The following is an 11,626-nucleotide window of genomic DNA, read 5'->3' as shown; positions in this document are numbered from 1 at the left end:
AAACAGTCTTCCAGCAAACCCAGGTGGCCTTGTAGGGAACGGGAAGAACAGACTCAACACAGTCGTTATCAGGGTGTTTTGTTCAGCTCCAGCCTTGAGCTCCGGCCTTGAGCCCACGGCTGGTGCCGAAGGGGTAGCCGCATTATGATGGTAATTTTTCTTTTGCAACAACTCATGAGAATTTCAAAGCTGTTCTTTAACACTCCGACACTGGTCTCTCAATCTCCCGTTGGAGAACCGCGAGCTTCCCCATGATGTTATCAAACTTGCTGGTCTTGTCATTCTTTTGCTCAGAGAGCCGATTCTGAGAACTCACGACTGCAGTCAGCTGTTCCACGATGTAATCCAACTTTCGCTCAAGGGTGTTATTCTGAGCAGGCCTCTCCTTGATGTATCCCAATATACGTTCAGAGGTGTTATTCTGAGTATTTACGGCAGCCATAAGCGTCTCCAAGATCTTAACCATGCTGCTCTCAATGAGCCCTTTCTGAGAAGTCACGCCTCATCCCATCGTTTCAATCCCAGCAAGCAACCTTGTGGGGGTTTGAACAGCCGGTTCCGCTTTCTTAATTCTCCGATAAGCCAGGGCCAAGCCAGCTCCGATCAGCAAGAACCCTGTTATCATGGTTCAGAATAGGTAGATATCTTCAGCGTCCTCGATCGACAGTCCCGCCAGGCACACGATCCTCCATGTCTGCCACCCGTCCATCGTGTATCCGGCAGGGAAAGTCCCTCCAGGGCACTCGGTCTCTCCCGAGCCCAGACTTCTCGTTAAAGGGTGTCAATAGCATTCAGAGACCAGTTGATCAAATCCATAATTCTCTTTAGGTTTAGAAACAGACTGTGAGAGACTGTTCCATCCTTGTTATGGATACATTTTTATGAACTTCAGTTACAGGACAACAGGTGGTTTCATCAGTCAGGGAGGCGCTAACCTGTCACTGTTAAAAGGGAGTTTTGCTCTTGTGCGGTCGTCTGATTGTTGGAGTGTTCTTTGTAGGATCTTTCACTTATAATGTAAAGTGCCTTCAGACAACTGTTGTACTGATTTTGCTCTATATAAATAAAACTGCAAGGGTTTAGAAATATGCTGAAAACTAGATATCAGCAGGTCTATGACACGATGCTGACATTCTAAACAGATCATGGGGTAGCCGTGGCTCATAAGGTGGGTTGGAAAGTTGGTGGTTTGCTCCTCGCTTGAACGTGCAGACTGGAATAGCTATCCTTGGGCAAGATACTAAAGCCTGAGCTGTTTCTGACGCACAGTGAATTGTGTGAATGTGAAACAAGGTGCATATACAGAAAAAAGCACTTTGAATGACTCTTATCCTGTCGTTAAGTCTGACGTCACTAGCCGTGTCTGGGCCTAAACTCCGCTGCAGGTCCATATATCAAACGATCACTATGGCATTACTGAGAGTTAAAAACTGTCTAAAGTCTTTCATCTTTAATAAAATGATCAGCGTTCTGCTCTACCAGGTGTAACAATTGAGTTTAACATCCAGGCATCCATGAAAACGGAATTTATGACATTTAACGGAGTTAGAAGTTAGCAGGAAGTTAGCTCACTAGCTTCTATCTAAATACAAAATAGCATGTCCTGACTTCGGGGTTTTGGAAACAAATTAAAACGTACAGCTCTGTTATCACTTCCAACATAAATGAAGACAGAAAACTAAACAGCAGTGACGTTTGTAGGGTTACTGAAGTTTGGCTAGCTGGTATATAATGATGTGCTACGTGACCGCTAGCGACACAGCTATGTTAGCATAATATAAACAAGCTAACTTTTTTTCCACTCGATAAACGTTAGCGTGAGTGTTCTCGGTGGTCAGGAACAAATGTAATCGCATGGCAGGATGCTGTAAAAGGACCAAACTTCAGCCAGGAGAACAACTGAGATAATCCATCCACAATACGAGGTTAGTCATTCATATACTGCTGCATGGGCTGGGCTGTAGTTACATCCTAAGGTTTTAAAAACTGAGCTTAAATAAATGATTAGCGGTAATAAAAGCCGAGGGAGGTCAACAGTGATCACTGACTCTTTTAGGAGCTTTTTGAGATTAAATAGAAGAAAATACAAAACATTAAACATGTTAACAACACAAAAGCCATATTAAACGCAGACTACTTTAGGCCCGGAAGTAGGATTCGTCACGTCATCACTTAACGACCGGATAGAAAAAGCATCGCCAGCTAAAAAATGTCAGCTGTAAAAGTGTGATCTGGCTCACTTAATCCCAATACCTGAAAACTGATTACACATTACACATTGATGGACACATTTATTTATTAATGTACTGTTTTTGGTGTACTGAAACTATTTAGCAGCTACCATACTTTATACACACGATACCTGAAAGCCTGTTTCTCTAAAGTGAAAAAATAAAATGTCTATACCCATATAAAGACAGTGGGAAGCTGTATTTTATTCTTGGTTCTTGGTGTTTTGCAGGTTTGACCTGTGGGAGGTCGCCCAGCATATTTCTCTTCTTGAACATTGAGGTTAATCTGATTTGGTATTTTAAGCTTCCTTGTTTCGTCATCAACTGATCCTCATCACAGCAAATTAGTCCTTGAGTACACCGAGGTAATTGTTGTTATGAAATGACACTGTATACAGAAACCTAAATCTAATTCAATGTAAACAGTATGGTATTACTGCTACTCCTAAAATCCTTTTGTTGAACAAGAGTGAAATCTTTGTATAATTAATAGTAGGGCTGCCACGATTAGTCAACGACTAATTTAATAGTGGATGTGTCATTTGAAGCTTTGTAAGATCCCAAAAGACACAGGAATAAGTAGTAGGATTTAAGAGTGTAACGGTGTGTTCACACCGAACGCGATGGACGCGAATAGAGCGTCAGGTTTACATGTAAAGTCAATGGAAAAGCGTGATGACGCGCGATTGCGGGTCCCGCGAAAATTCGGAAGCAGATTTGCGTCGCGAAAACGCCAAAACGCGTGAAACGCGCGTCAGTGTAGCGCGTCTGGTGCGTTTGACTCGCGAATAAAACCACGCGCGTGAGTTTTTGTGTTGCATTTTGTGCATACGCGCGTTTCGCGTCTACCGCTCGAGTTGGAAAAATCTGAACTCCAGCGTCAAATCGCGCCGCGACAACCAATCAGGAGCCTGGTGACGTGGCTCTGACCTAGGTCAAAGGGGCAGATCCAGCCAAAGCCCTTGATTCTTCATTCAGTATGGAGGAAAAGCTAATCAGTGCCGTGGCTAATCACCCAGAGCTATATGATGCTAGCTACTACTTCTACCGAGACAGGAATAAAAAGGACCTAGCTTGGAGACACATAAGTGAGGAGATCGGGCAACCTGGTAAGTTCATTCCTTCTTCTTTTTAATTTTCAGACTGACCCGATGAACCCGCGCAAAAGCTAGCAAGCCCGCCTACTGTCCCGCTATTTTCCCACTGATGTACAAATACCTTTCCGCTAACAAGATAATGCGTTTATTCAGAGGACATCTGCAGGAGAAAGTGGAAGAGCCTCAGGGACACTTATAATAAGGAGAAGAAGACAGAGAAGGAGAAGAGGAGTGGGTCTGCAGCAGGATCGGGGAGAAAATGGAAGTTCTTCGCGGTCATGGGGTTTCTGGACCCCTTCCTCACCCCGCGGGAGACTAGCGGTAATATGGTGCGGACCGTGGAGAACTTCTCCCCCGAGGACCAGGGACAGCCCGAAGAGGCAGCAGGGGAGTGTCAGTCAGAAGGTATGTTTACATAGAGTTAATGTAGGCAGTTAATTTATGCGTGTTGTCATACAGGAACATATTTTGTTTATTAATAAACAGTATACAGTAGTCCCGCTGTTCATCCATCACTGCCTCGCCTTTTCACTGATTTTTTTTATGGCACCGTACAGCTTTCAACAATGCGCATTGCATTCTGCAGCCCAAATGACAAATCTCCTCCGTGTCGTGTCTCCTGCGCTTGCCAAACTTATCATGTTTGGTTTTGATAACCATCACGTCCAATAGAAAAAAAACAGCACAAAAACACTGATAACTATGACCCTTATTCGGAAATAGACACCTGCACCAGGGAGCAAAAAAGGCGCACAAAAGTGGCGCCGCAGATGGAGAAAAAGCGCGGCATAATACTTTTACGTTTTAAAATCGACAAAGGTTTTCACTTTGAGAATCAACTTGTGAGAACTGTGACTACTGCTCATGTGCTGCAATAAATGAGAGACCACTGTATATAATAATAAGTATATAAGTATATAATAATATAATATTCTCTATGACTATTGTCTTCAACCTGTTAACATTTAATATTGTCTTCATAGAGTCAAGTAATCATGCAGCAGAGTCCTCCCCTGTCTCTTCTCCTGGCTCCCCAGTCCCTGGTCCCTCAGCTCCTGCTGCTGCACCCACAGGTATGAACATCAATCACTGACAGCTTTTTACTTGCTTGAATTCCCTTGTGATCACCTTTACTAAATATCTACAACCAATCTGTTTATATCATGTTTTTTTCAATTTTGAAAATGAAAATCTAATAGCAGCCTTCTCATTACTTTGTGTTGTTTTGTGCTGTGTTTTACAGGCCCACAGAGGAGGACAGCTCGAAGGCGGGCGAGGGACGGGTCCCAGGACGGTCCATCGGCATTGGAGCTGGCCATCCTGGAGTCCCTAAAGAGGCCACGCCCGTCTCCAACTGAACATTTCCTCCTCGGCCTTGTTCCTGTTCTGGAGAGCATGCCGCCTCAGACACGAGAATTCGTGAAATTTCAAATTTATAAATTAGCTTTTGAAAACAGCACAGCTGTGTTAAATTTGGAAACATTGGACCCTAATGATCAGTAGTTTTCTGATGAGGCAGCAGCTCTCCAGGGCAGAAACAACGTTCTTATTTTTCTCCTCCTTCTCCCTGAGGCTCTTCCACTCCAAGCTGGGTCCTTTTTATTCCTGTCTCTCTGTAAATAGTTACATTTCATATATTTATGATAAATGTTTTTGTTAATGAATTTATATATTTTTTCAAATAAACATTTATAATGACAAATGTCTCTGTTCTACTACACAGCAAATATTGGCACCCGACTTGACACAAGTAGAATTTATTTCATATTATACTAATGACAAAACATACTAATACAGTGGGATGCAAAAGTTTGGGCAACATTGTGAAAAGTAATTATTTTCTTGTACAAATCATTGGTTGTCACAATAAAAATAGTCAGTTAAATATATCATATAGGAGACACACACAGTGATATTTGAGAAGTGAAATGCAGTTTACAGAAAGTGCAATAACTGTTTAAATCAAGCAAGTGCATAAATTGGCGACACAAAAAAAGAGAAATGAAATAAATATTTAGTGTATATCAATGTGTGTGTCTCCTATATGATATATGTAAGTGACATTTTTCATTGTAACAGCGATTCATACAGGAAAATAATGACTATTAATAAGGGTGCCCAAACTTTTGCACCACACTGTATATAGGAACATAGTGAAGACAAGTTACTTAAGAGAGTAAAAAGAGGGTAGTTTATTTTGGAGTAGAGCTCCATTTATTAAGAAAAAATTAAAAAGACAGGAAGACTCTTTAGAGGTTTGTGGGTGGCTCTTAAAAGAGCCGTTGTGGGGAAGTCACTCGGACTTCAAACAGGCTACTCCTTTGGTTGCCAAGACACAGCTCCCTCCACCGAGAAGTGAGCCATGAATTTCTCCCTCACCAGGACAGCCTCTCTGGAGGAGTTGTTTGCTGGCAAGGAACCTGGACAAAATTGTTTAAAATGAGTATTATGTGTACTGCAGTTACAAAATACATTATTGAAATTACAAAATTACAAATTACAAAACATAAATCTTACATAAAACATTTTGTAATTATAAGGATAATTACATGATATATATTAGATATAATCTAAAACAGTCTGCGGTGATTATATACAAATATTCAACTATCCCAGAATTAAACCAGGTCTAAATAAAAAGGAGTGAGCATCACTACAAAGGTTAACTCAGTGGTCCTAATGCTACAGTTTGATATCAGCAAACACCGAGCGCATACATTGATATGACACCACAGCCATGCTATCATTGCAAACACTGATAACAGCATAAATCGAATTAAATCGGGACTTGATGAGACCTTCTGAGTATCACTAGAAATATTATAAACAGTCGTCTCCGTACCACAGTTTGCTATCAGTAAACACCGAGAGCATTCACTGTTAGCATAGCACATCCATGTTAGCAGTGTATAAATGGATGGTTTAGCATGTATTAGCACAGGTATCAATAAAGGACTACCGTATTAAATACTTTTACTAACCTCAGGCAGATGGACAGGCACTCTGCAGGTGGGATTGAGCGCCTGTAATTGGTGTCTAGGCGGGCGATTCTGGGACCGACCCGGGGAAGCAGGTCCTCAAACTGGCCGAGTGAAAGACAGTGATGTCACTGGAATCGGCCGTCATCCAGGCGCAGCTCCTGGAGCAAATGGTGAAACTCACCAAACTGCTCATGCCTCTGGAGGACCTGATGGACCCAGGTACGGCGAGGGCGTCTTTTACGCCGCTGCTCTGCTCTCCACAGTACATAGAGAAGGGAGACTCTCTCTTCAAGCGCTAGCTCGACAGCTGCCATCTTGCAAAGATACCGGTCTGGCACAACTTCCTCCCACATCCCTCCCACATTTCCGGTTCACGCGCGTCAAAATATCATATTTTGACGCGCGATGGATTTTTCTTGGACACGCGTTGAGGCGCGAATGTGCACGCGTCAAATTAGGAGCGTTTGGGGCGTTTTTGTTCGCGTCCATCGCGTTCGGTGTGAACACACCGTAATAACAGACTGAAACAGAAGAAGGCAGCACTGCATGTACAAGGATGCCAGCTGCCGTTAAACCCCGAAGAAGAAGAAGCTGTGTCCCAAAATTCATAGCGCAGCCCAGCTCAGTTTCCAACAATGGCGGCAGCTAGTTAGTTTTAATATTACTCTTATTATTCTTTCTGGGTCACAAAATAAACGTTTAACATATTTTCAGGCGAGAATGTAGCTGTGTAAACCTCAAATATCTGCTCAGTTTATCAAGACACCACATATTTTCAAAAGCGCTCCGACGTTTTCGGAGACGTCTGTTAGCCACTAGCTCGATAGCTAGCCGGGGGCTAGGCTAACTAGAGCCGTGAGAACACCAGACTCCCGGCTAATCGTTTTCAAACCCACCGCCGTCTTTCGCTACTCAGGTTAAACATGATATATAAGTCACTTAGATAACTTCAAAATGTTATTGTTTGGCTTTTTTTAGTATTTTATTTGTTCCTGAGTAAATCGGTTTGGCTGAGATTAAAGTTATAGTTTTTACACAGCTGAATAAACGTCAAGCAGACAGCTGATTATCAGAAGTGTGAGATGCTCGAGAATTTACTCCGGTGTCCTGTTATATTTTAGATAGCAAGGAGTTTATTAAACAGTTCCTATAATTCCTATAATAAACTCCTTTATGTAGAAACACTTATGTGCATTGTTGAGAATAGAGATGGCACGATACCACTTTTTTATGTCCGATACCGATACCGATATCATGAATTTGGATATCTGCCGATACCGATATGAATCCGATATAGTGTGTTTTTTAATCAATAAAACGTTTTTTTAATATCTTGCTGCATTTTGTATAAGTTTATACTCAAGTTTAAATAAATAACAACACTAAAGCTATTCTGTTATACCTGTATGTAAAAAAAAAAAAAAAAATACACTGCGCCCAAAATATTTCATAGTTCAGCAACACTGATCAATCTAATAAACTTAAACCTACTCAATCCTTCCTATTATGGTATTTTAAAGAGTACTTAGCAGAAATATTAAGCAACCTAACTAATAGGGTTGCAAACTCCCAGCAAAAAACAAACAAACCACCCTCCACCTCATGATGCTTAATCGATGTAATCAAATTTAATTTGATGCAGGGGGGAAAATGCACAGAAATAAATTATTTTTCAAGAATAATTAAATAGATTCAACATCTTTCTTCAACAGAATTGCAGACTGCACAGATGGTATCTTCCCAAAGGAAAAGGTACTATAGCTTACTAGGGTATATTAGACTTAACAGTTACTATATACAGTAATGGACTTCTATAGATTTTACATCAGATTAAAACTTTGGGTGTAAGAGTCAGATAATTATTTATTAAAAGCTAGACATTTTAAATGAGAATAAGAAAGAAAAGTATGTCTTTGTGCCCCCTTTTCCCTGTTCATGCCCTAAACTTTGCTAGATCCGCCCCTGCACAGTTACCAGTCGTCAGCTGCGTGGAAAAAGATCCTGGTGTAGAAAGTAATATTAAATAAATTATAACAACAGCTTATCAAGCTTAAACATGCTGCTGTTGTTCAGCCGCTGGTTTCCTCTTTCTGGTGAGAAGTGGGCCAAAAACTAAGAAGAGAGACGGACTCGCGACAGAAAAGCCGATCAGCTGATCATTAAGCAGTTTCACGATTGAAGTAGCAAAAGGAGAGAGAGAGAGAGAGAGAGAGAGGCAGTCGCTCCTAATATCTGTTGTTAAGCTTAACATGGGAATGCTTTACAGACATTCAGAGATGAACTTACACACTTGCTTTACTTCTCTCTGGGATAACTTCCTCGGAGATGAAATGCTGGTTTGCTAGTGAGGCTACAAATACACACAGCTGCTCTATCACGTGACCACACTGCTGCGACGTGCTACGGTTATGAGCCGAGTTACGCCTTGTAGCAAGTTTTGTGAGGTGCTTTTTTGATATTTAATGGATCGGATTACATTTTTTATTTCTCACCGATATCCGATCCAGTAATTTGGGTCAGTATCGGACCGATACCGATACGTAATACCGGATCGGTCCATCTCTAGTTGAGAATAGATTCTTTAATGTACATCAACGTTAAAGAGAATATAGTTGTGATGTCTTGCAACATTATAATATTGTGGTAATGGGTGTAAGGATACAAAATAGAAAATAGGCCTGGGATGGGAACAAAGAACTGAGGTGCAGGGCAGAAGGACAATCAACCCCCACCCCCAGGGCATGAAGCAAGAGTTACTGAGGGTGAGGGGCAGACAAAGGGCAAACGGACACTGCCTTAAAAGGAGGTGGGGGTCAGGGTGTCAGCACCCTTGGCCACTGTACTAGTGTATTTCCATTGTGGGCATGTTTACTGTAGGGGGAGGAGACCAGAGGTTATAACTGTAACTGTTGTGTGGAGTTCTTTAGATCAGCCTTTAGCACAGGACTGCATAGGAATGCAGTGTGCTGATCGCTATCTGTAAGAATAATGGGTAATAAAAGGATTGTGTAAAACATGGAAACATCTCAGCGTGATCTCTACCAGGACCAAAAGAATCGGAGAGACCGGCGTCGTCTCAACAGCATCAAAGGCTATAAAATCAAAGTTCAAAGTACTTCAGTCATTACTCTGATATATGACAGTAGTTAAGATCAGATCTAATCAAACCTGATAAAGCCATCCTGAAATAGTCTTCAGCAGTAAACACGAGTCGCTGCGAGGAGGAAACATATTTTGCAGCATTCAAGGAGGTGAAGAAATATATAAAAATATCATTATGCTCTCACACACATTCTTAGTCAGCCAGACTCATCACAGAGACAAAAGCCTTCAGCTCAGACTGTCTGGACTGGAGCCGACAGTAATTGATGGTAGTATAATCTGAATTAAGGCATAGGTGTCTTCAGAGTGCACGGGTTCTGTAAATATCACCCTGAAGCATCAAACCATATGAATTCATTTGCCTGCAAACACGGACGATCTGATATCCTCGTGTTGGCGTTGTTCCCACATCATCATAATTAATGTTGTTCCAGGGTCCACATTACAAGTAACCAATCACCTTCTTGTGACGTCATACTTTTGCGACTTCGAAAAATACCCGCCTTAAAAAAACAAATGTTCTTCGAGAAACCGCCTTTTGTCCGCCGGTCCAGCAATTTCAATTCCTCTCAAGATACTTTTCTTTAATAAACGGTAAGCATAATATATATGTTTTCCTTGAAATGGATAGCTGTTTGTTTGCTAGTGATAGGCTACTTGCGAACCAGTGTTCTCCAGACAGAGAATTGCGTGTCAAGGTATTATGATTTATTATGAAAGTACAGGTGAATATAGCTCTCCCGTCAATATATTATGATATATAATAAATGTACAGGTGAATATAGCTGTCATAACAATGTCAGGCAAAATTGCAGTAGCTTCCCTGATCTTTTTACAAACATAAGTGAAGAGAATTTGAACTAAAAGGCCTAGACTAATGGTTGTGTTGAATCTATGAATCAAACTATCACCTGGAAACATAATTAACTGTCCATAGCTGTGAAACTGGACATGAGTTCTTGATTCTATGGAGATTAACAGTAATCCAGAAATTTACAAATTTGTCCTGGGCCATCGTGTAAACGTTGTCCCTGGGCCATCGTGTAAATGTTGTCCCTGGGACATAGCGTAAATGTTGTCCCTGGACCATTGTGTAAATGTTGTCCCTGGGACATAGCGTAAATGTTGTCCCTGGGACATTGTGTAAATGTTGTCCCTGGGACATCGTGTAGAAGTTTTCCCTGGGACATAGCGTAAATGTTGTCCCTGGGCCATCGTGTAAATGTTGTCCCTGGGACATTGTGTAAATGTTGTCCCTGGGACATAGCGTAAATGTTGTCCCTGGGACATTGTGTAAATGTTGTCCCTGGGACATTGTGTAAATGTTGTCCCTGGGACATAGCGTAAATGTTGTCCCTGGGACATTGTGTAAATGTTGTCCCTGGGACATCGTGTAGAAGTTTTCCCTGGGACATAGCGTAAATGTTATCCTTGGGACATAGCGTAAATGTTATCCTTGGGACATTGTGTAAATGTTGTCCCTGGGACATTGTGTAAATGTTGTCCCTGGGACATAGCGTAAATGTTGTCCCTGGGACATTGTGTAAATGTTGTCCCTGGGACATCGTGTAGAAGTTTTCCCTGGGACATAGCGTAAATGTTGTCCCTGGGACATTGTGTAAATGTTGTCCCTGGGACATCGTGTAGAAGTTGTCCCTGGGACATCGTGTAAATGTTGTCCCTGGGACATTGTGTAAATGTTGTCCCTGGGACATAGCGTAAATGTTGTCCCTGGGACATTGCGTAAATGTTGTCCCTGGGACATCGTGTAGAAGTTGTCCCTGGGACATAGCGTAAATGTTGTCCCTGGGACATCGTGTAGAAGTTTTCCCTGGGACATCGCGTAAATGTTGTCCCTGGGACATCGTGTAGAAGTTGTCCCTGGGACATAGCGTAAATGTTGTCCCTGGGACATCGTGTAGAAGTTTTCCCTGGGACATCGCGTAAATGTTGTCCCTGGGACATCATGTAGAAGTTGTCCCTGGGACATTGTGTAGAAGTTGCCAGAGACATACCATATGAAAGTTTAGCTTCTTTTAGGCCCTGTTTGTTTTATATTATATATATATTGTTTTAATATTATATTTAATATTTACATTGTATTGCAAAAAACCCCAAAACAAGTTAAAATGAATTAATGAATATTGACTAATTAAACCTTTGTTATTTTTCCACCAGAAATGGACGATATAATTAGAAGAAGTGCTCTGAATGA

At 41.6% G+C, this 11,626-nt stretch overlaps 1 protein-coding gene across 1 annotated transcript; it reads left to right on the top strand.

The window, feature by feature from the left end:
* Positions 1–3,195: 3,195 nt before the first annotated feature.
* On the top strand, positions 3,196–4,917 carry LOC146507586 (uncharacterized). Its single transcript, XM_085176761.1, has 4 exons — positions 3,196–3,340; positions 3,482–3,733; positions 4,312–4,401; positions 4,572–4,917. The coding sequence occupies exons 1-4, from the start codon at positions 3,211–3,213 to the stop codon at positions 4,829–4,831; spliced, it is 732 nt and encodes a 243-aa protein (XP_085032887.1). The 5' UTR covers positions 3,196–3,210; the 3' UTR covers positions 4,832–4,917.
* The last annotated feature ends 6,709 nt before the right edge of the window (positions 4,918–11,626 follow it).

Source organism: Neolamprologus multifasciatus, chromosome 11 (assembly GCF_963576455.1).
Source record: "Neolamprologus multifasciatus chromosome 11, fNeoMul1.2, whole genome shotgun sequence".
Classification (NCBI taxonomy): Eukaryota; Metazoa; Chordata; class Actinopteri; order Cichliformes; family Cichlidae; genus Neolamprologus; species Neolamprologus multifasciatus.
The sequence above is the reverse complement of the archived record's forward strand: the minus strand, read 5'-3'. Positions and strand labels throughout refer to the sequence as shown.

Excerpts from the sequence above, each read along its gene's own strand:
- LOC146507586 (XM_085176761.1), top strand. The coding sequence starts at position 3,211 with ATGGAGGAAAAGCTAATCAGTGCCGTGGCTAATCACCCAGAGCTATAT. Across the intron at positions 3,341-3,481 it reads TGAGGAGATCGGGCAACCTG|AGGACATCTGCAGGAGAAAG; the intron begins GTAAGTTCATTC and ends GCGTTTATTCAG. Across the intron at positions 4,402-4,571 it reads TCCTGCTGCTGCACCCACAG|GCCCACAGAGGAGGACAGCT; the intron begins GTATGAACATCA and ends TGTGTTTTACAG.